This window comes from Mustela nivalis, assembly GCF_964662115.1.
Source record: "Mustela nivalis genome assembly, chromosome: 18".
NCBI classification, from domain to species: Eukaryota; Metazoa; Chordata; class Mammalia; order Carnivora; family Mustelidae; genus Mustela; species Mustela nivalis.
The window spans coordinates 46,565,926-46,588,929 of NC_139037.1; the positions used below are offsets into that span (position 1 = coordinate 46,565,926).

The window sequence follows — 23,004 nt, forward strand, 5'->3', positions numbered from 1 at the left end:
AGACCTGGAGTGGCTGGTCCTCCCTCCACAGACACCAGTTCCACACCCAGGACTTTTAGGCATATTCATAAGACTTGTTCAGAAGACCTCCTTACCTTGCTCTGCCCCTCTTCCTGGCCACTCCATAGTTGAGGTCACTCCAGGGAAGCCCCTGCCTGACCCCAGGCTCCCAGGTGGACATTAGAAGTCTAGGAATCCAGGAATCTGATCTTACTCTTCAGAGCAATTGTTTGAAGTGGGTTCCCCCATTTTATAGATAGTCGTGGAGGCCCAGAGAGGTTCAACAAGCATATTTATTGCTTCTCCAACTCTTACGGTGCTGTTTCCTTCTCCCACACTTCTTGGCAAACAAGAAGTTGATCTTTCTGACTGCCCAGGGCTCCCTACGTCCTGGCCACCAACCAGCATGTGTAAAGCTGGCTGGGATGCTTGTTACAAGAGTGGGAATTCTAGACTTTAAGACAGTGGTAGGTGCTTGGGCCAGTCCACTTGGCCAGATGCTGGGTCAGCAAACCTAAGCCCCCTCCCTAGTTTTAGTCTGCACAGTTGTAAATTAGAGCCACATATTCAGGATGACTCTGGAATTGTGGGTGGGGTTGGGGCAACAGGGCTGGGATGGCGATACTTGATCAGATCCAGACCTGTCTCCTTATTTGGGGCACTTGGGAGTAAGGATAGGGGAGATGAGTTTCTGGGTTGGATTTGAGAACCTTGGAACAGTCTTTTTTTTTTTTTTTTCTTTGAAGATTTATTTATTTGGGGCTCCTGGGTGGCTCAGTGGGTTAAGCCTCTGCCTTCAGCTCAGGTCATGATCTCAGCGTCCTGGGGTCGAGCCCCGCATTAGGCTCTCTGCTCGGTGGGGAGCCTGCCTCTCTGCCTACTTGTCATCTCTCTGTCAAATAAATAAATAAAATCTTTTATAAAATTTATTTATTTGACAGAGAGAGGTCACAATCCTCTTCTAGCAGGCTGCAATACTTCCAGAGACTCCAGGGGAGAATCTAGGTTCTCCGTTCCCAGGTCCTAAAGGTTGCTCATATTTACTGTATTGTGACTACAGCACGCTGACCTCTGCTTCTATCATCACATCTCCTTCCCAACTCTCTCAGCAACCCTCTTGTAAGGACTACTGTGATTATATTGGATCCCTGAAAAATCTAGGATAATGTCCCTATCTCATGATTTTTAATCACATCTGCAAAGTCTCTTTTGCCATATGAGGTAACATATTCACCAGGAGTGGGGATTAGAACGTGGACATCTTTGGGGGTCCATTATTCTATCTACCACACACATGCGTGGGACTCTAAACCCAGGTCAGCAACAGTTCCCATCATGAGCCTGACACAGCCATCCAACAGCTAGCATTGGGTGTGGCTTGTCACGTGGGCAGTCTGGAGTATGTACAGGGCAGCTGATAATGAGGATAGGTCAGAGAGAGGCAGAAATCAGCAGGAGGCCCGTGGTCTGACAGGAGAGAGCAGACAGTCTAACGGAGCCTAGAGAGAAAGAGGTGACCCCCTATTACCACACCCACTGAGCTGGCTGCCTTCAGTTTCTGACGAAATGCCGCCTTCTTCTTCTTCTTCTTCTTCTTCTTTTTAAAAAGATTTTATTTATTTATTTGACAGAGACCACAAGGAGGCAAAGAGCCAGGCAGAGAGAGAGAGGAGGAAGCAGGCTCCCCGCTGAGCAGAGAGCCCGATGCTGGGCTGGATCCCAATACCCAGGGATCATGACCTGATCCGAAGGCAGAGGCTTTAACCCACTGAGCCACCCAGGCGCCCCCGAAATGCCTTCTTTATGTCTCCCACCTTTTAACAGCTTTCTGGACTAGCAAATCTGTTCAAGCCATCTAAGACCCCCCTCATCTGCTGGGGTTTGCTTCCTTTGCACCCTTTTCCCCTCCTGGGAATTGCTAGCCTCTCCATTTCTCTTTGGCGCTCCCAGATCTTGCTGTTAGGATTCTGAATTGAAGGCCAGCCCCAGAATGGAGGCTCCGGCCCAGGGTGTTGCACAGTGAAGACGCCCTGAGGCTGATTCCCAGTCCCCAGTGCCTTGGGACTTCAGGAGAAACCTGTCGTGAAGCCAAGCTCCCGGCGGAGCACCGTGTTGGGATACTGCCCTCGGCAGAGGGACTTGCGTGAAGAGGTGGCAGGTGGCGCGACAGTTTTCTGGGGCACAGGCTCCCAGGGCTCTGGCTTCGGCATGAGGCCAGTCCAGAGACCTGACAAGCCGAGAGAGTTGGATTCCTGGTGTGGCACCCCACTTTCTCTCCAGTGCCCTGGGGACCCGGGTTCTCACTCCTGAAGCACCCCCGTAGGTGACCAGCGTGTGCGGGGAGGACTCTTCTAGTGCTGCCTCCAGCATCAGCCCCACTCTTCCTCTCTACGGAGACGGAAGGCGGAGCATTTCTGTGACAGGTGGAAGCGCCCCAGTCAGTCCAGGCTGCTGTCTCCTCGCCGACGACGCAAAAGCCCTACCTCGCTGACTGGGCGGAGAGGGCCGCGGTTGCCATGACAACCGGAGTCCAGGGGTCGGACCACGGGAGCGCGCCGGGACTACGTTTCCCGGCAGGCCCCGCGAGGGCTCCGGCTCTCTCCCGCAGGGGCTCTAATCCCTCGGTGCCGTGGTGGCCCGAAGGCTGAGGGTGTCAGGCTCTGCGCCGCCTGCGGGGAGGGGACCAGGGGACCCGTGCGGGCCGCCCTCGAGCGAGTAAGTGGCATTCGGCGCGTACCCGCGACTCCAGCCCGCTAGGCCTGGACCTCCGGGCACTCAGCGCGCCTCCACCCACCCTCCCCGGCCTCCTGCCCCCTCCTTCTGCGGGCGGGCGCCTGCCTCGCGCGTTTCCGGTCCGCTCGCCCAGGGGTCCGGCTGGCCACCGCAGGTCGGGCCTTCAGTTCCGGACGGGTCTGTCGGCTCCACTTTCGGCTGCCGCGCGCGCCGGCCGGAGCGTGGACACTGAGCCCCACGTGCGGAGGCAGCAGGCCCGGGCCCCACCGTCGCGGCTCTCAGAATCAGGCTCCGAGCCTCTTGCTGAGGACACTGGCCTCCCGGAGCCCCCGACCCGCCCGTCGGCCTCGGCTTGCGTGCAGGCGCCGGCTCCTCGTCAGGCCCGGTCCCGCCGCTCCGGTCGCCGGGAGGCCAGAGAGCCGCTCCTCCCCCGCTGTCACGCCGCCTCGCGTGCGTCTCTTGTCCCCGCGCTAACCCTGCTTTCCTCCTCGTGCGTTCTGGCCCGCGCCCTGGAACGGCCCCGACCCCGACCCCAGGCGGCCCGAGGGTGGGCGCATCACGGCAGGACAGGCGCAGCGCGGAGGCGTACCCGCCCTCGGAGTGCGTCCGCGCACCGCCCCGTGGAGCAAGCAGACGGTCCTCGGCCTCAGTGGGGTGTGTCCCGACGCGGAGGACGGTCGCCCTGCCAGCCTTTCCCCACGTGCTGTCGTCGTGCGGTTCTGCCGGGCTGGTCCGGGCTATGTCCCTTGCTCAGCCTCCTGCTTACCCGGCGGTGGCCGCTGTGTGTCCTGTCCCGTCCACCGGCAGCCCGGAGAGCGTTAGAGAGGCTGGGGGAGCGCTCAGGCTGCGGGGCAAGCTCACCCGGGGCAGATGGGGAGGCACTGACAGAACAGTTGGGACAGCCGCTGTGCAGCGGGGAGACCCGCTCCCGGGAGCCCTTGCTGAGCTCAGCCTCCGGTCCCAGGTCCATGACTGAAGGCCCTCCGGGTACAGGTAGGATAGTTTGGAGGTGCAGGCCGGGAGGCAGGGAGCCTCGGCCGTGGGCGGCAGCTTCCACTTGCTATGTCCGACGTCGGGAGGCAGGTTTCTGTCACGGTAGCCACCTATGGGAGCGGGTGTCTGGGGACAGTCGGGAGATGCCCTGTGAACATGGCTAATGGGTGACCCTTGGTCCCTACGTTCTGTGAGTTCAGGGTTTCTTCCTGCTAGGTGGGAGCTGCTGCTTTTTCCTGGGACCACCCAGTCTTACCTGACCCTCTGCACAGAGCAGACATCGGACTGGACGTCACCAGAGATCAGGACGGCCCCCACACCTAAACCCACTCATCCTATGAGGGGTGCTGGATCAGTCTCTATTGATTTTCTGTGGCTGTTATAACAGATTACAACCATCTGGGTGGCTTGAAACAGTAGAAAGATATTCTCAGTTCTGGAGGCCAGGAAGTCTGAAATAAGACATCATCAGGGCTCCAGGCCCTGAAAGCTCTGAGGCAGAGACCATCCCATGCAATTGTCGTGGCACCTGATGGTTTCAGAGGTCACTTGGGCTGTGGCTGCATCACTCGAGTGTTGGCTTCCACCTCTTTTCTCGCACTCTTTCTTTCTCTTACAAGGATTCTTGTTACTGCATTTAGGCCCCACCCAGGGAATGCGTGATGATCTCATTGCAATATCCTTTCCCAACTAAGGTCAGTCACCTTCACAGGTTCTGGGGGTTAGGGTGTATAGGTAGCTTTTGGGATGGGGCACCATTCAGTCCACTACACCTTCCTTTGGTGGAACCTACCCAGTCCTGGGTTGACATCACACTGCAGGCCACCCATCCTCTGCCCTGTCCACTGATTCCATGGTGATTGGCTGTCCTGGGTTGGTCAGGCTGTCCCAGATGTGTTCTCCCATTCTGGTGGGTCCTTGGCCTCTGGATTCCTGAGGTTCCAAGAGCTCATTCTGAGTTCCACAAAGTCCTGTTCCAGCTGCCAGGTTCTTGTGCAAACCAGGATATGAGGCCAGCAACCATGACCCTGCAGGGACAGCATTTACTGGAAGCCCTGGGGCAGAGGTCTTGCTGTCCCTCACATCTGGGGCATTGCAACTTGGTATCATGCCAGATCCTGGCTGTGGGGCTTCCAGAAAGTACGATTATAGAAGTCCTGGTTCCTCCTCGGAAACAGAAATCTGGGTACCTGCCTTCCTGCTGCTCAACACTCACTGTGAGGGCCCCCTCTTCTCTGTGAGCAGCCAGAGTTCACCCTGGAGTTACAGTTGTATGAGGAGGAAAGAAAGGATCGTCCCCATATTAGTGCTTATGGCTTCTCCAATAGCTCTGTGCCTGGCCACTGCAAGGAGTCAGCCTGGCTTTGGGGAGGCAGACCAAGGAACCCTGCAGAACCTGCATGCCTAGAGGCAGAGGCTGGGGGTGGGGATGCAAGGGAGGCTTGTGAGAGGCAAAAGGTGATTTCTATGGGTGGTGGTGGAGAGCCAGTGGCTAGCTTGGTATGGAGGATGGCTCCATGGTCAGACAGAATGGGGTGCGAGCTCCTTCGCCAACTCTCAGCCTTTGTTCCCATCTGTAAATCAGTGATGACAGTGCCCTGGGCCTCAAGACACCATGAAGCATTTCCCTGGGCCCCAGCTTGATGCCCATTGGTACAGCAGGTGTGTCTAGCTTCCTACCAAGAGTTTTCTCCTTGAGATGAGTGGATTAAGAGACACTTGGTTGAAGAGAAGTCTGGGTCCAGGGGAGAATGCTGTTAACACAGAGGTTAAGCCGCTGATGTGGAAACTGCTTGGTGTACAATCCACTTGGGCATGTGGGGGAAGTTCATATTTTATTTTTACCTAGCAGTTTTGAAGACCTTGTTTTTCTCATTATGAAAGTATTGTTAAACACACACACACACACACCCCTCCGTCCCATGCATCCCTGTCCCTATGGCCGGCCGGGGCTCAGATGATGTCCAGGTTGTTGCCAGGCAGGCTCACCCCTGGGGCTCTGCCGCACACCGGAGGCAGGAATGCTTTGTGCTGCAGGTGCTTTCCTTTGTTGTTTTTTGAGATACAGTTCCTGTAACATAAATGAACCATTTTGAAGTGTACAGTTGAGGTTGGTTATTAACATATTTTAGTTTTTACTATATTTATTGTGTTGTGCAACCATTGTCTAATTCCAAAACATTTCCAGCACCTCAAAATGAAATTGCATACTCATGAAACCATTATTCTCCATTCCCATTTTTCCTTTTCTCAGCCCCTGGCAATCACCAGTCTACCCTTTGTGTCTGTGGATTTGCCTCTTCTGGGTTTTCACATAAATGGAATTATACATTGTGGTCTTCTTGTGTCTGGCTTCTTTCACTGAGCATGATGTTTTCTGAGGCCCATCCGTGTATTCGTATTTCATCCTATTTTGTTGCTGAGTAATATTACCTGGTGTGGACACGCCACATTTCGTTCATCCATTCATCAGTTTTTGGACATTTGGGTTATTTCTACCTTTTGGCTGTTATGAAAAATGCTATAATGAACATCCATGTGCAAGTTTTTGCTTGACAGCCTGTTTTCATTTCTCCTGGAGAGATACTTAGGAGTGGAACTGCCATGTCATGTGGTGACACTGTTTCACCTTTTGGGGAACTGCCAGGCCATTTTTCACAGAAGCTGTTTGCATCACTTTCCACTCCCACTAGCTTCGTGGGAATGCGTTGTGCAATTGCTTTTTGCCAGGTCTTCCTGCCCAAATGTCCTCATTCGGACAAAGTCTGAGTGTGGAGCCTTAGCTGGAAGAGGCTGGTCAGTCTACCCACAGTGGGTCCAACGTACAAAGTACAACGGTTTTGCCAATGCCAGTGTACAAGGGACACCTTCTGAAACTTGGACCCCCAGCTTGTCTGTTGTATTTGCACAGCAAGCTGCATATTCCAGAGAAAGCTCGTCCCTTGATCTTCCCTAGGTGGGTCCAATGAGGACTCTGCAGCAGTCACGGTCCTTCAACCCTGGGCACAGTGTCCGTTGCGGGTTAGATTCCTGCCCACCTACTGTTAGGGTAGTCAGCACAGGTGGGCACGTGGAGCCCACAGCTGCTTGCTCCCTAGTTAGCCCATGTCATTCCCCACGCCTGTTTTTGGAGAGCTGCATAGTCCAGTCTCAGGGCAGACAGGCAGAAACATAGTATTGGGGTAGGATAGTAACCATTTCTTACCTGGGGAGAATATCCTGGGGCTCAGATCCACAAGTGTCTGGGAAAGAGACGTGCCCCTCACATCCTCCTGCTGCCTCCCTCTATAAGGGCACCATGGACATTCTGGCACTGGGGTACAAAATGCCCATGTTCAGTGTCCCCCAGATGTCCTCCTGCTTGCTTGAAGTCTCTTACTCTGGGGGCTCTGAGCGCCTCTGCTTGGGTTTCAAGCTCTAGGTGGCTAAATTGTCTGGTGGAGAAACAAAGGCACATAGTGGTAGTTGCCACAGTGGGGAAGATGTTGGATTCCCTAGCCCCCATCGGTGCCACCCATGGGAGAGAGAGCCAGCAAGGATTGATCTCCTTTTGGGTCTGAATGTGGCCCTGTGAAGTCTTAGTCCACCCAGACACTAAGTGGCTTTGAGGTGCAGCTGGAGAAAGGTGGCCTCACCTACCTTGGGTTGAAGGCCAGACTCACACAGGCCTGAAAGTCACAGGAGGGTTGGTAGTACCACATGTGACTGGAGTGAGGACTGTCTGAGTAACGTCAGGTCACAGTGTGTGGTCCTGTCCATATTGCCACCTTCGTTTCTTCGGAGCATGCCCCCGACGGCTTACTTGCTGAGTATGTGACCAGACAAACGACCCTTAATGCGGGCCCTTCAGCGTCCCACTGTTAATGAAAGTTTTCTTTTTTTTAACATTTTATTTGTTTATTTGACAGAGAGAGAGAGATCACAAGTAGGTAGAGAGGGAGGCAGAGAGAGAAGGGGAAGCAGGCTCCCCACTGACCAGAGAGCCTGATGAGGGGCTCGATCCCAGGACCCCAGGATCATGACCCGAGCCAAAGGCAAAGGCTTTAACCCACTGAGCCACCCAGGTGCCCCTGAAAGATTATAAGAAAGAGAGAACAAGAAGGGGGAGAAACAGGCTCCTTGCCAGGCAGGGAGCCCGACACAGGACTCAATCCCAGAGTCCTGGGATCGTGACCTGAGCCGAAGGCAGACATTTCACCATTTGAGCCACCCAGGTGCCCCTTGTCCTTTTCCTTTCTATATTCCAACCCCCCAGGTGGGCCTTCTCAGCCTGACCTCTCCCTGTACGTTTGCTGCACATAAGAATCACCCATCCCACTCTACATGTTTTCACTGTCTCCTGCCAAGCAAGCCCCCACCCAGATGGGACTGCTCTGAGCTGCTCGTGTGTCCTTCGTGACTGTGGACCAAACATTCAGTTTTGTTTCACCTAAGTGGCATCTCGATTCATACTGTGTTTTCCCAGTAAAGCATACAAAGAGCTCAGAAAAAGCCACTGTGGTAGGCAGAACACCCCCCACCTTCCCCCAAAGTCCCTAGAACCTGTGACTGTTAATCACACAGCAAAAGGGACTAGGAGGTATGATAATGGATCCTGATGCAGGAGATTATCCTGGATTATTTATGGTGGGCCCAGTGTGATCAGTGTCTTTGTATAGAAGAGGCAGGAGGGGCAGTCTGATGTTTCACTGCTGGCTCTGAAGATGGAAGATGGGGACATGAGACAAGGAAAGTAGGTGGCATTAGAAGCTGGAAAAGACAAGCAAACAGATCCAGGCTTTGAGCCTCCAGAAGGTCCAGACCTGTGAGCTAATAAATTCGCATTGCTTTAAGCCACTAAATTTGTGGCAATTTGTTACAGCAGCAATAGAAAATTAACAGCCACAGTGGAACTTGGAAATAGTCACAGGAGACATTGGGCCTTCTTGGTGTTGGTCGCTGCTGGAATGATCAGGGCCCCCAAGATGGGCTGTTCACTTTACATTTATCGTGCCTGTTTCTCAGCCTGCCAGACCTGAGAGAACCAACGTTGCCTGGTAGAAGTAGGGAGAGGCACAGCTGGTGTCCAGCCCTGTTGTCGGATGAGCCCTACCTCGCACCTCCCAGAAGAACTGGCTGATGGCAGGTGAAGAGGGTTGGGCCAGGTCAAGGCAGGGAGTCAGTAGGGTGTGCTGCCAGGAAGCTGGTGGTTGGGATTGGACCGTGATTCTGGGGAGTGGGCAGCTGAGTAATTGGGGTATGTCTTGCTAAAGGGAGGGGCTGCTGAGGTCCCAAGTCAAGGATGATGGTGCTCCAGCAACTGGTGAAGAGTAGGGATGGTGCTTTCTGGGGCCTCTCTGACATCCTAGACTGTGGCAGATGTCAGGAGTCAGGGCAGGAGGTTCCAGTGTTCTCACATCCTGATGTCATTTCTCTTCTTTCTTCCCTGGGCTACGAAAAGGTGGGAGCAACCCCATCAGTCCTGGGGTCATCATTCTTTGGCAGTTCTCACCTCTCCCCTCCCGGGAACTGCCAACCTCCATTTCTCCTCTGCTCTTCCAGATCCTACACAGGACACTGTTGGGGGCTGGCCCCAGGATGGAGGCTTGGGCCCAGAACTCCAGGCAGGGAGGCATCCCCAAGGCAGATTTCCAGGGAGCCTACAGGGGCCAGGAGGAGAGGCCCAAGATGGAGTGGAGGCCTCTGGCAAGAGGACCCAGCCAAGAGACACCCCTCTCAGGAGGGAGACCTACATGGAGGGACAGCAGGTGGCAAGACGGCTCCCCAAGGCAGGGACTCCTGGAGCTGGGGCCTTGGTGTGAGCCCCAGTCCAGGGACCTGCCAGAGTGCAGGAGCAGGACCCCTGGTAAAAGAACCATGTGGCCCCACCTCCTCTCAGAACCCCGACCTAATCATTCCCCAGGGGCCACATGCTGGGGAGGGCCCCTCTTGGTGCCCAGTCAACACTAGGGCCTCCAGCTGTAACTGCTGCCTGGCACAGCATCACAGAACACCTCCGGAGGAGAAGCCCCTGGTGTGTGATCACTGTGGAGGCCAGCTGCTGTGCTGGTGCTGCCCCAGGACCCAGCTGTGCCAGGTCCACACAGAGGATGGGTCACAGGAACAGCGCACAGGCACCCAGGCCTTCCCAAAGACGCTGCAAGTGACCCTCTTTCAGCAGAAGCCCCTGAAGGAGCTGCCCCAGGCCTGCCGTTGCCACGAGGGCTTGACCCAGACGCCCTGCCAGCTGCACAGGAAACGGTGTGGATGGCCACCCCTCCTTTGTGCCTGGTGTGGCGAGCGCCTTGGCTCCGACAAGCAGCCGCAGATGGCCAAGGGCCCCTTAATGTGTCCTCAGTGTGGTCAGGTCTCGGGTCCCGGCTGCGGTGCTCCTGACCCCCCGGCGCTGCGGCTCTACGTCTGCGACCAGTGCAGCAAGGCCTTTCCACGCACCTCGAGCCTGCTGCAGCACGAGCGCATCCACACCGGCGAGCGACCCTATGAGTGCACCCTGTGTGGCAAGGCCTTCGTGAGCTGCTCCGGCCTCCACCGCCACCAGAAGATGCACTCGGCCGAGCACCACCGCCACAGCCGGGCCCTGGCCCAGAGGTCCTGCCTCTTAGGGTACCTGCCCTGTGGGGACTGTGCGAGGGGACCCAGGGGCCTCCACAGGTGCCCGTTGCCGGGCAGAAGCCATACGAGTGCACAAAGTGCGCCAAGGCCTTTGCCCTGTTGTTTCACCTTGTGGAGCACCGGCTCTTGCACACGGGCGAGAAGCCATACGCGTGCCCAGAGTGCGACAAGGCCTTCAACCAGCGCTTGAACCTGAGTCACTGTCGGCACACGCACAGCAGCGCCAGGCCCTCACCTGCCCGCTGTGCGACAAAGCCTTCAAGGGTCGCTCGGGCCTGCTGTAGCACCGGCGTGCGCACACCGGCGAGCGGCCCTACAGCTGCCCCGAGTGTGGCAAGACCTTCCGCGGCTGCTCCGAGCTGCACCAGCACGAGCGCCTGCACTCAGGCGAGAAGCCCTACATCTGCTGAGACTGCGGCAAGGGGGCTATCTTAACATGTTCTGGATCCCTGGGCACTCGACAGAGGAGTTTAAGACCCTGGCATGTGTTTAACTCACATAATGGTCTAATGGACCTGCTACATCATGCTTCTTAGGTCCAGTCAGCCAATGTCATCCGGGTAGTAGCAATGACACATGGGTGTGATGTCCTATCAGAAGTCAGGCTGATCAGGATCTCTACAGAGATTACAACAGATAAAAAGAAAGTTGAGTTGATAGCCTTGAGGCAAGCCATTAAAGTGTGCTGTTGTTCCTGCCACATGAAAATGAGGTGATTGTGGCGGTCCTTGCATACCAGGAGAGAAAAAGCACTAGCAAGAACAATATCCCTGAAGATGAGACTCTTTAAGTCCCCGAAGTCATCCTAAACCTCTTCCTACAGAAGCAGCCCCTCTGAGGGTTCAAACATCCTGATCACCACCTCATTGCTGCCACCGGTGATGGCTAGTGTGCACATCTCTGCCGGGCTCTGTCACTTGAGCTCTGTTAAGCTGGCCTTTGATCTCTGAAATCAGTCCTGATGGCAACATCTCCCAAGGCCAAACTGGCCTGGAGCGCACTGGCACTTTTCAGGAATGCAGGTCCCCTCCCAACTAACCTGTTTTGCAATGTCATTAAAACAAGGCCATCCTCCTCTTTACTATGAGTTTGTATGATCACACATAACAAATCTACGCCAACGTTCCTATGCCCCTATGCCCTTGGATTCTTTCTTCCATGTTGTACCGGGAAAGTTCTGGCGATTCGGCCTCATCCAATTTAGGGCACTGTGAGTCCAGGTCAACCTACCAAACAAAAATCTCCCTCAAGCTACCCAATCTAACACCTTAAACCCAGTCTTTGCAAGTTGGCCCATATGGGTAGTTACATTTGATCCAGCCCAGTGTTGTATCCCATCCTTCTTGGTCAGATAGTCTAAGATGCTCTCCCAGGTTTCCTGGATGCCTGGGGGGCACGTACACCAGATCTTCACCCTCCATAAAAGCCCCCAGGCCCCAAACAAAGACACTCCTCATGCTCTTTTCCTTTCTGAGTCTCCCAGACACTCTGTCTGCATCTGCTATCTCTTTATCTTCAGTAAATTCTGCTCTCACCTCTTGCCAGGTTGGGCTTAATTTTGAGCCTACATGAAGTCAAGGACCCTCTTACCTGGTCCTGGGGGACCCCCTCTGGGTCCCTGGACGTGGCCTGCTGGCATCACTTGGGGGGAACCTATTGTAACATAAATGGTGAGAAGATTAAAAGTGATAAATGTTCTCTATTAAAGTCCAATTGATGAGCAGACATAGTACGTGTGCCTGCCTTAGATCTTCTGGTTTTGCAGATTTATAACAAAGATCCAGGGATGGTAAAAGAATTCCAGTAAGTACAGTTTGAAGGAACAAATGCAACCTTGGAATAGACTTGAACAGACAGGAAGGAAAAATCCAAACAATCCTTGAAATAGATCTTGATAAAAGGGTAAGGAAATGTAGGATTATTTATGAGGAAAGATGGTGCACGTGTATTGAGCAAACATAGATGTAATGTACATGCTCTGTACAGATGGATGTTTTTGCGATTTGCCCCACATAGCCAGCCACCTGGACTGTGTATGTACCAGGTATGCTTATGTGTCTGTACACAGGCAGGCTAAAGAATGTTGTTTGTGATGGGATGCCTGGGTGGCTCAGTGGGTTGAAGCCTCTGCCTTCGGCTCGGGTCATGATCCTAGGGTCCTGGGATCGAGCCCCTGCTTCCACCTCTCTCTCTCTGCCTGCCTCTCTGCCTACTTGTGATAAAATCTTAAAAAAAAAAAAAAGTTGTTTGTGAGCTTGTGCTGTGTGCATAACCCTGGGAGCCTGCTGGTTTGAAGTATATTATATTGCCTCCAGGTCAGAACTGGCCCTTCTGGTTTGGGGGCCAAGAGCTACAAATCTTGTCTCCTGCTTCCTTCTGCTCCAGGCTGGGCTGGCCCCCCAGATTGGAATCCGGGAGGGGAGGCAGACAGCCAGGCTCCTTGAAAATACAGGAACATGATAACATGGAAATGCAGCTTGCTCCAAACTGCACGTAGGCAAACACACATTTAATTTCAAACCCTCTTATCTGCCCTATAAATAGGGCCTTATGGGGACGGTCAGTTTGAGAAGTCTCACCTGAGGGGAGGACACTCTGCTCAGGCCTCTCGATCAGGATTCCAGCCTGGCTGTCTCCACAGGCCTTCCTCAGCTAACCAGGTTGGATGTTGTAAGTACTCAATTTTAAGGATGCCATTTATTTATCTGAGAGAGCGAGTGAGCAGGAATGGGGGAGCAGCAGAGGGACAGGGATAAGAAGGCTCCCCGATCAGCAGGAAGCCGAAGATCCCAGGATACCAGGATCATGACCTAAGCCAAAGGCAGACTCTTAACTGACTGAGCCACCCAGGTGTCCCAAGCAATTCTTGATCTCAGGTTTCTGAGTTGAAGCCCCATGTTGGGTATACAGATTACTTAAAAGGAAAATCCTAAAAAAATTTCTGTGTCTCCTGTCTTTTCCTCTGGGTATTTTGTAGCCCTCTGAAAGGAGAGCAGGCAGTGGGTTGGACATTGGTTCTGGTGCTTGTGCTTGGAGGGGGGGGTGCGAATTTAGGATTTCTAAGATGTCTGCCTATCTTCCTCCTCCTTTCCCTCATTATTCTGACCATCGGGAAGGGGGTCAGATGTCTTAATTTTTGTTCCTCTGGTTCCTTCCTATGATGCATTTTTATTATGGAGTAACATACAAGTTTGGATGTACGTAATTTTATCCCAGATCACGTGAACTTGAAAACACTAGGGTTGGGGCACCTGGTTGGCTCAGTGGGTTGCGCTTCTGCCTTGGGCTCAGGTCATGATCTCAGGGTCCTGGGATGGAGCCCCGTGTTGGGCTCTCTAGCCTGCTTCCTCTTCTCTCTCTGCTTGCCTCTCGGCCTACTTCTGATCTCTCTGTCAAATAAGTAAATAAAATCTTAAAAAAAAAAAAAAAGAAAACACTAGGGTTACTTTTTAACCTTTTGAGTTTTAGCATGCCCAGTTTGTACAAGGACTTGCCTTTAAAGCAATGAAATAGAGTCCCTCTACAAATTAGTTTTAGCTATACCATCCAGAGATAGAGGAAATACCTCCCATTTATAACACACACATAGATACATGTATACAAACAAGATGCGAATAAAACTTAGCCTTTGTTTCACTCTTATTTGTGCACAGGACCTTAAAGACCCAATTTCCAAATATCCCCCTTTTATAAAATCAAATCTTTTTAAAAAAGATTTTATTTATTTATTTGACAGATAGAGAGAGATTATAAGTAGGTAGAGAGGCAGGCAGAGGTGGGGTGGAAGCAGGGTCCCCGCCGAGCTGAGAGCCCGATATGGGGCTCAATCCCAGGACCCTGAGATCATGTCCTGAGCCGATGGGATAGGCCTAACACACTGAGCCACGCAGGCACCCCTATTAAATCAAATCTAATTGTAAGATAGCATTATAATTTATGGATCCATTTATTAGTTATTTTCCATTTCCAGTTAGAACATGGCCGGTCGTATGCAAAGATACCAAAAACTGTAGCAACAGACAAACCAAATGAAGCCCAGAGTACCTCTGGGATTGCTGGTTCTTCCCCACAAGTTGGGGACTTCACTGACTCAACCAAATGGCTTCCTAGTTTCTGGTTACTTAGTCTTACAGTTGGCTTTCTTTAATTGCGCACATAAATAAACTAGTTCAGACATGTCAAAAGAACCCCACTCAGGTTATGCTTACCTGTCCCAATGAAGTCAGCACCTGCAAGTGTAGGCTCTGTGCATATGCACAGGTAGCCTGCCTGGGTTTCCCATGGGTGGTCTTTCGTTTTCTGGGTGTTGGTCTGGCTTTTGAAGCACAGTTCCCTACTCCTTTTAGTTTGGGTTTTATTTTTAGGATAAGGCTTGACTAAGATCTAAGGATATTAAAAGTGGTGGATCGAGAGGGTGCCGATTGTGAGTGTTACTTTTGAATGGCCGTGGTACACTCTCTGTGTATCCATTTCTCCTTGGAAGGTCTAGGACCATAGAGGGTTTTGGAGCAATGCATGACTAATCCTTATGTGGGCACCCTTGCATGAGCCAATCATCACTTACCTTATGAGATGGGAAATTCCTGTGTCCCTTCTCTTTGGAGCTGAGTTATTTAGTCTCTTATATTTCTAGTGAGAAAATTTACTTAAGCCTTATATATTAATAACATCCATTAGTATAATGCCAAATTAAAATAACCAACCAATCGACTTCCCCCCCTCCCAGGTTATTCCCACCTAGAGGAAATCACTGGTAACCCTGAACAGTTAAAATAAAAGTCATGACTGTCAACCCAAATTGAAGAAGTCCAGATATCAGGACATCTCACCAGAAACACCTGTGAGGTGCAAAGGAGCCAGAGGGGCACAGAGGGCCTGTGCTCGCACCAAGCGCTGAGTTCTAGATGATTCCGTGTTCTCAGGCGAGTTGCTCTGACATCCTGTTGAGTATGCCAAGAAATGTTGATGCAAAATGAACAAACCCTTTAAAAATGTTTAAAGAGAAGGAAGAGTTTTATTTCAGCCCAAGTTAGGGCAGGTGCCCAGGATACAGTCTGCACAAAGAAGAGATGGCTCAAATACCTGGGTGGCTCCATCAGTTAAGTGTCTGCCTTCGGCCCAGGTCTGATCCCAGGGTCCTGCAATAATCCCAGGGGTACTCAATGGGGAGTCTGCTCCTCCTTTTGTATTCCCCCCACTGATGCGTGCTCTCTCTCTTAAATAAATAAATAAAATAAAATCTTTTTTAAAAAATGAGTTAAAGGGCTCCTGGGTGGCTCAGTGGGTTAAGCCTCTGCCTTTGGCTCAGGTCATGATATCAGGGTCCTGGGATTGAGCCCCGCATCGGGCTCTCTGCACAGCAGGGAGCCTGCTTCCTCCTCTCTCTCTGCCTGACTCTCTGCCTGCTTGTGATCGCTGCCTGTTGAATAAATAAAAATCTTAAAAAAAAAAAAAAAGAGTTACAAATCATCATGTTGAAGGACATTCCAGAAAGTTTCAGACTTTTTCTTGTGTTTTTAGTATGTGCAAGCCTGTACGACTTTCATCTTTTGGGACCCAGGGTGGTTTTTTGTTTTTCTTATCTTTTAAGTTTGGAATGCTCCTTTTTGTTTTGTTTTTGTTGTTTTAATGAAGTAGACATACAATGTGTGCTCTAGGCAGACATAGAGCCTGTGCTCTGAGGTTTTGTGCAGTCATTTTGATCTTAGTAAATGTTAAAGTATAGCTTCCCTGGGAGCCCTGGGGCAGGGCCCACAAACACTAGAAACTGAAAATGTCCTTGGGGCGCCTGGGTGGCTCAGTGGGTTAAGCCGCTGCCTTCGGCTCGGGTCATGATCTCAGGATCCTGGGATCGAGTCCCATATCGGGCTCTCTGCTCGGCGGGGAGCCTGCTTCCCTCTCTCTCTGCCTGCCTCTCCATCTACTTGTGATTTCTCTCTGTCAAATAAATAAATAAAATCTTAAAAAAAAAAAAAAAAGAAAATGTCCTTGATCAATTAGTAATTACTACATTATTTTAATTTTTGTTTTAAAATTGTATTTCTCGGGGCGCCTGGGTGGCTCAGTGGGTTAAGCCGCTGCCTTCGGCTCAGGTCATGATCTCAGGGTCCTGGGATCGAGTCCCGCGTCGGGCTCTCTGCTCAGCAGGGAGCCTGCTTCCTTCTCTCTCTCTCTCTGCCTGCCTCTCAGTGTACTTGTAATTTCTCTCTGTCAAATAAATAAATAAAATCTTTAAAAAAAATAATAAATAAAATTGTATTTCTCATTTTTAAGTCATTTTAATTGCTAATGTATTATTTGCTGTAGTTTGCTATTTTATTATATTATTTTAAAAATCATTTTTATTATTGATTGCTTAGTTTATAATTATACATAATTATTGATTATAGTTATTGATGAGGCTCCCAAAGACCTTGGAGTTTTGCCCTTTGTCCCCACGCCCTGCAGGCCCCCGCTTCTGGAAGGACAAATGATAGGGAAGAGGTCAATGACCCTTGCTGCCCCCTTGCTGCCCTCCGCCTCGCGTGAGCTTTATCATCCCCGATAGTCCCTGGCTGGAGGGAGACTGGCCATCATGTCCACACTTGGGGCCTTCCTGATGCTCTGGGGTGAGGTTGATGGGGCTGCGTTCCCTTGGGGCAGGAGGGAGGAGAAGGGACAGGAATGGGGGCCTCACAGGTGCCCTCTCTACAGGTCTCTCACTGGGCCCAGCGACTGAGGCGGCAGTAGGTGAGGCCGGGTCGGGTCTTGGGGGGAAGTGGGCACCTGCAGAGGGGAGCCCCTGTCCTGGAGCCCCACACTGACCACCACTGGCCACGCAGTATTTGATCCCACGCCAGACCTGTGGGCAGAGGCTGAATCGCTGCTGAAGCCCTGGGCCGGCTTGACGCTGGTGTGCCAGGCCGGCCTGAAGACCCTGGATTTTGAGCTGCTCAAAGATGGGGTAACCCAGGAACTTGTGCACCTCGACTTACCCGCCATGGAGCACCGGTTCCCACTAGGAGCAGTGACGAGTGACACCCGGGGCCTCTACCGCTGCCGTTCTGGCTTGGGGAGCGGATGGACCCGGTTGAGCAACCTCCTGGAGGTGACCGGAGCAGGTGTGCGGAGGCTTTAATGGAGGCGTGAGACAGTGGGGAAAGGGCTGCGTGTGGGGCAGGCCTCCCTTCCTCCTTTCCTCCACTCCTCACTCTCCTGGTCCTACTTTTCTGACATGGGGGTGGGGGTGGGGAGGGGTGTCCCTGAGCAGCTAGGTGGCCTTTGGCGAGTCATCTGACATCTCTGATCCTGTTTCCTCATCTGTAAAATGAGGGTGATGTTTGCACTGATCCCGGAAGGTTGTGAGGAATAAATAACTGAATCCCCAGAAATCGCTTGGGAAAAGCCCAGCACATTTCCTCTTTCTCTCCTTTCATTTTCTTCCTACCTTCCTTCCTTCCCTCCCTCTCTCTCTTTCTCTTTCAGATTTATTTATTTTGGAGAGAGAGCATGTGCATGGTGGGGAGGAGCAGAGTGAGAGGGAGAGAGAATCCTTAAACAAACTCCCCACTGAGCACGGAGCTCCCCCCCCACCCCCAATGACCTGAGCCAGACCAGGAGTCCAAGGCCCAACTGACTGAGCCCCCAGGTGCCCCTCCCACCCGTTTCCAAGAGTGTGGAGATCCCAGTCTGTTTGGGCCAAGTCATTCAGACCCTTCCACCCACCCTGCTCCACACGCAGAGTCCCTATCCCCACCTTTGCTCTCACCTGAGCCGGTGTCCTGGATCACACGGGGTCTGAAGACAAAACTGGTGTGCCGTGGGGGATTTCGTGGTGTGACCTTCCTGCTGAGGCGGGAAGGCGATGATCAGTTTTTGGAAGTGGCTGAGGCCCCGAAAGACATAGAGACCACCTTCACAGTCCTGCACCCAGGCAACTACAGCTGCAGCTACAGGACCCACGAAGCAGGCACACCCTCTGAGCCCAGTGCCACTGTGACAGTTGAGGAGCTGGGTGAGTGTGCAGACCATCCCAGAGGGTTCCTGGGGTGGGAGGTTCCTGGAGGATAGAGCTGCATTTACCTTGATTTCAACTCTGAATACCCTTGCCCAGGACTAGGTCTGGGAAACAGTGGTCACACAGTTGGGTGGATCACACCTGACCTGAACACTGACACTGTGGCGCCATGGGTGGCCTGGGGATGGGCCACAAAGAAAGGTGTTCCTGGGACTGCCACAGCAGGGCAGAGGTCTGGAGGTCTGGCTGAGCGAATATTTCTCAGGAACAGTCCCAAGGTGGGAGGGGATAGCTATTGGGGACTCGAGCCCCAGGGATGTTCCCTGCCTTGCAGAAGCACCATTGCCACCCACGCTGAGTTTCCAGGGACAGTCTGCAGCTGTCCTGCACAGGGGAGCCAGCGTGACCCTCCTCTGCGTGGCTCCCCTGAGCGGCGTGGAATTCCAGCTGCAGCAGGGCGAGAAGGAGCTGCTGGTACCCAGGGGCTCCACCAGCCCAGACCGCGTCTTCTTTCAAGTGAACCCGGTGGCTCTCGGGAATGGAGGTCTCTACACCTGCCGCTATAGGCTGCGTGGCGAGCAAATCTGGTCCCCGGACAGTGCGCCCGTGGAGCTGCTGCTGAGCGACGGTAAGCCTGGCAGCCATGAGGCCATGGGGCTGGCAGGGCCAGAGCCACTCCGCTGCAGGGGTGGGGAGCAGCAGCAAGAATGCAGGGAAGGGGTCCCCCAGAAGTGCAGGGCTCTAGCTGGGGCCCAATCCCAGCTTGTCTGCCTGACCTCAGTTTCCCCAACTGAGAATAGGACAATTAGCTCAGCAATTCCAAGGCTCCAACAAGAAAAACTGGGTCAACACACAAGTCTGGCACCGGCAGGTGCTGCCACCTGCCCCGGGTCTCCTCTTGTCTCCCGGGTGTGAGTGGGCGCCCGAGGCCTGTTTGTTGAAGGGAGCCAGTCTGGGGCTGCAGGACCTGCCAAGGACAGGGAGCCGCAACCCCAAGAGAGGATCCCGAATTGTCGGGAAGCATGCGTGCTCTTGCAACGGCATGTTGTGGGCTTGATGACAAAAGTCAACTCCTTCCCCACGTGTTTTTTTTTTTTTTTAATGGACAAATTAATAAAGAATAGTGTAGGACTGTGTGAGGGATCCGGCGAGGCCTGGGGGGCTGTGCGGTTTTAAGCGGAGAAGGGCCAGCGGGCCTCGTGGGAGGGAGCAGAGCGGGCTGCGCGGACTCTTGCGGGCAGAAGGCGCGAGGCTGGATCGCCTGAGAGGCCCAAGCTTTCCTCTCCGCGCTCAGATCAGCCCGTGTCCTCCCCGCAGAGACGCTCCCAGCGCCGGAGCTCTCGGCCGAGCCCGCGATGCTGCACCCCGCGCCCGGCGCCCTCGTGCAGCTGCGGTGCCGGGCGCCCCGGGCTGGCCTGCGCTTCGCCCTGATGCGCGAGGATGCCCAGCGCCGAGTGTACCGTATTCTGAGCCCCGCGGGGACAGAGGCCACCTTCGAGCTGCGGGACGTCTCGGTGGTGGACTCTGCCAACTACAGCTGCGTCTACGTGGACACGGCTCCACCCTTCGAGGGCTCAGCGCCCAGCGCGCACCTGGAGCTGCGTGTAGCCGGTGAGCAGTGGGCGGGAACCGGGAGCAAATAAGGGTGCTGAAGAGAAGTGCACCGGGCCTTGGTTCCACCCCCACATCAGACCCTTCCGACCAACGGAACTTCGGCTGGGGTACACACCTCGCATCTGGCTTATTTCCTGTGCTCTCTGCCAGGAACACCATTTCCCTTGGCCATTTCTTCCTTTGGGGACACTGTCCTGAGGCCCTGACTGCCAAATGCTAGGGGTCCCAGGAAGACTCAGAGCAAGTCCGAGTCTAGGGAACTTGCAAGGTCTTGGGGAAGAGGGTGACTGGGAGGACAAGAGGAGGAGCTGCGTCTGTTCAGAACCAGTAAAAGGAGAGGTGTGTGAGGACAAAGGGTAGCATCCTGGAGGGATGGAGCCGCCAGCAGGCCTGGGTTTAGTGGGAGGAAGGAAGGCATTGAGGGGCTGGGGCAGCTGCTACCTGAGGGGACGACCTCATTGGGCTGACCCAGCTGTTCTGGCCAGGAACCCCTCCCAGACCACAGCTCCGGCCCCTGTGGAGTGGGGCAGTGGTTCCAGGCCGCGATGCCATCCTGCGCTGCGAGGGCCAGTTGCCTGAGGTCACCTTCGAGCTGCTTCGGGCAGGCGAAGAGGAGCCTATAGCCAGACTCTGGTCCAGCCACCCTTCAGCAGACCTTGTAGTGACCTATGTGGGGCCGAAGCACGCGGCCAACTACAGCTGCCGCTACCGGTGGTGGTCGCCCAAACCCTTTGTGTCTAAGCTCAGTGACCCAGTGGAGCTCCAGGTGGCAGGTGAACTTTTCCTCTGGTTCTGTGAGCTGGGTTCCTCCTTCCTGCCTTTGCCCAGATTGTGCCCTCTGCCAGGAGGGCCCCTTCCCTTGCACCTCCTCCCAACACACTGGTTAGTGTGGCTAGTCTGCTGGGGTTACGAGGGAAACTGAAAGCAGGGAAAGGCCCTGGAGCAGAGATTGGTTTGGTCAGCTAGAGCACCTGGAGGGAGGCCCACCTGTGGGAGGGGTCTTGGCTGGCAGCTGACCAAGCTAATTACTTCCTGAGGGGTCTCAGTGAGGTCGGTCTGCCCTGATTTCACCAGGGAGGACACCTGATGCCTCCCTCCTCTACCACTTCTGTTTTGTCAAATTGTCTAGGAAGTTGATCCAGCTGCAGACTCATGCTGCTAATGGTATCTTTGGCAAGTAGTTTCTCCAGTCTGGAATTGATGCCTCACACCGCAGATAGAGGCTGGACTCACCTGGAAGTGGTGGACTGCCCCTCATTCCTCCTGGAAATCAATAAAAATGTGGAGAGTTTAAAAGGTGTCCTTGGCTATGGCAGCCCTGGTGCAAGGGACCATACTTCCAGGGATGAGGGAAGTGGTCTGGGATCTTGTGTCCTAAAGGTAGATGGGCTTTGGGTTGGATCCTGAGGATATAGGGGCCATGGACTGGCTACTTGGGGCCACATTTGTCAAGATTACCTTTTGCTTTCTTCAAGCGGCCTCCTACTCCGCAGGCACATCGGCCTGGTCCCTAGCAGGTCTGGGTAGGGAGCTCCCCAGAAAAACCCAACCCTACCTTGACCAAATTGGTCCCCACACTGGGAGGGACTTCAGAAAGGCTACATTTTGTAGTTCTCTTTTTTGGACTGAGTGGCCACCAGCTGATGGTGCTGGAGTATGTGCCCAAAGGCTAGGTCTCTCACACTGAGATTGAAACCGTTGTAGGGCTGCGACTCCTCTTTATTCTTTCCATGTCCCCTCAGATCTATCTAAGGTCCTTTGCCTGACCCAGTACCCCTCTGGACATTTAATTGCCCAGTCCACTTAGAGCTTGGCCCTCAAGGTACAGGCATACCAGAAGCTTTGTATCAGCATTCTCAACTAATACTTGGTAAGTTTTGTTTAAAGAACTTGCCTATTTCAGCTGAGTGGTCTGATTTCCTGGTATAGAGTTAGTCACAAAATTCCTGTATTAGTTTAATACCTACAGAGTCTGTAATGATGTCACCTCTTTTATGTTTGATATTGTGTCCCTTCTTACACCCCCCAATATCTCCCTCTGTCAGTCTAGCTAGGGATTTATCAATTGTATTAATCTTTTCAAAGAACTAATTAATTTTTGGATTTGTTCATTTTTTTTCTTTTATTTTTTAAAGATTTTTATTTATTTGACAGAAGAGAGAGATCACAAGTAGGCAGAGAGACAGGCAGAGGTGGGAGGAGGAAGCAGACTCCCCGCTGAGCAGAGAGCCTGATGCAGGGCTCGATCCTATGACCTTGAGATCAAGACCTGAGCCAAAGGCAGAGGCTTAATCCACTGAGACACCCAGATGCCCGTGTTCATTTTTTCTATGGTCTCTTTTCTACTTTGTGGATCTCTACCTGTATCATTATTATTCTCTTCCTTCTATTTCTGAATTAATTTGTTCTTTTTCACTTTCTTCAGGAAACACAGATCATTGATTTCTTGGGAGTAGACATCAGTAATAGCTCATTATTAGGCTTAAAAACCAGTCTGTATTAGTTTAAATAATAGGAAATTACTTCTATGTGAATAAAAAATAACTGCCCTGCCAATTTTATTTATTTATTTATTTACTTATTTGAGAGAACACAAGCAGGGAAAGTGGCAGAGGCAGGGGGAGAAGCAGGCTCCCCACTCAGCAGGGAGCACACTGTGGGGCTCAATCCCAGGACCCTGGGTTCATAAGTTGAGCTGAAGGCAGACGCTTAACCAACTAAGCCACTCAGGTGCCCATAGAGCTTCATTGTAATTCATTTATTGGGCTTATTTCTTTGCATAGGTGTGTGTGTCTGTCTGTCTCTGACGTTTCTCTAGGGATTACAACATGTGTACCTCATTCTTCAGTCTACATAGAATTAATATTATACCATTTACAGTGAAATATAGAAATCACTACATAGGTCTCTTTGCCCTCCCCTCTAATTTTTTAAAAAAATTTTGTACACTAATGGTTCTTTGAGATATAATATAAGCATAAAAATATACAAATCTCAAATATATCACTGAATGATTTTGATTTTTTTTTTAAATTTTATCTGACAGGGGCGCCTGG

General features: G+C 52.6%; 3 protein-coding genes across 18 annotated transcripts in view; 2 read left to right on the forward strand and 1 right to left on the reverse strand.

Moving 5' to 3' along the window:
* The first annotated feature begins 1,701 nt into the window (after positions 1-1,701).
* Positions 1,702-21,244, forward strand: A1BG (alpha-1-B glycoprotein). 5 transcript variants are annotated; one of them, XM_082709610.1, is made up of 9 exons: positions 1,702-2,715; positions 16,786-16,946; positions 17,032-17,067; positions 17,160-17,438; positions 18,059-18,331; positions 18,669-18,962; positions 19,652-19,945; positions 20,434-20,721; positions 21,078-21,244. In XM_082709610.1, the coding sequence occupies exons 2-9, from the start codon at positions 16,913-16,915 to the stop codon at positions 21,083-21,085; spliced, it is 1,506 nt and encodes a 501-aa protein (XP_082565736.1). In that variant the 5' UTR covers positions 1,702-2,715; positions 16,786-16,912; the 3' UTR covers positions 21,086-21,244. The 5 variants fall into 5 exon arrangements, with proteins under 5 accessions (XP_082565736.1, XP_082565735.1, XP_082565738.1 ...); XM_082709609.1 differs by lacking the exon at positions 1,702-2,715 and adding an exon at positions 12,875-13,008; XM_082709612.1 differs by lacking the exon at positions 1,702-2,715 and adding an exon at positions 12,875-13,008 and having other exon boundaries at positions 18,852-18,962.
* ZSCAN22 (zinc finger and SCAN domain containing 22) overlaps positions 3,733-23,004 on the reverse strand; it is a 41,082-nt gene continuing 21,810 nt past the window's right edge. The window contains exons 3-12 of one of the 12 annotated variants that reach the window (XR_014305290.1): positions 18,086-18,162; positions 17,313-17,449; positions 15,421-15,476; positions 15,168-15,278; positions 11,929-11,991; positions 10,837-10,956; positions 9,218-9,365; positions 7,366-7,583; positions 6,932-7,151; positions 3,733-5,797 (exon numbers count right to left, since the gene is read on the reverse strand). The gene's annotated coding sequence lies outside the window, so the exon portion shown is untranslated. The other 11 variants (XR_014305289.1, XR_014305291.1, XR_014305292.1 and 8 more) reach the window with 11 other exon arrangements.
* Positions 9,107-10,528, forward strand: ZNF837 (zinc finger protein 837; the record flags this gene model as incomplete). The annotated part of the gene is made up of 2 exons (XM_082709655.1): positions 9,107-9,166; positions 9,268-10,528. The coding sequence occupies exons 1-2, from the start codon at positions 9,129-9,131 to the stop codon at positions 10,526-10,528; spliced, it is 1,299 nt and encodes a 432-aa protein (XP_082565781.1). The 5' UTR covers positions 9,107-9,128.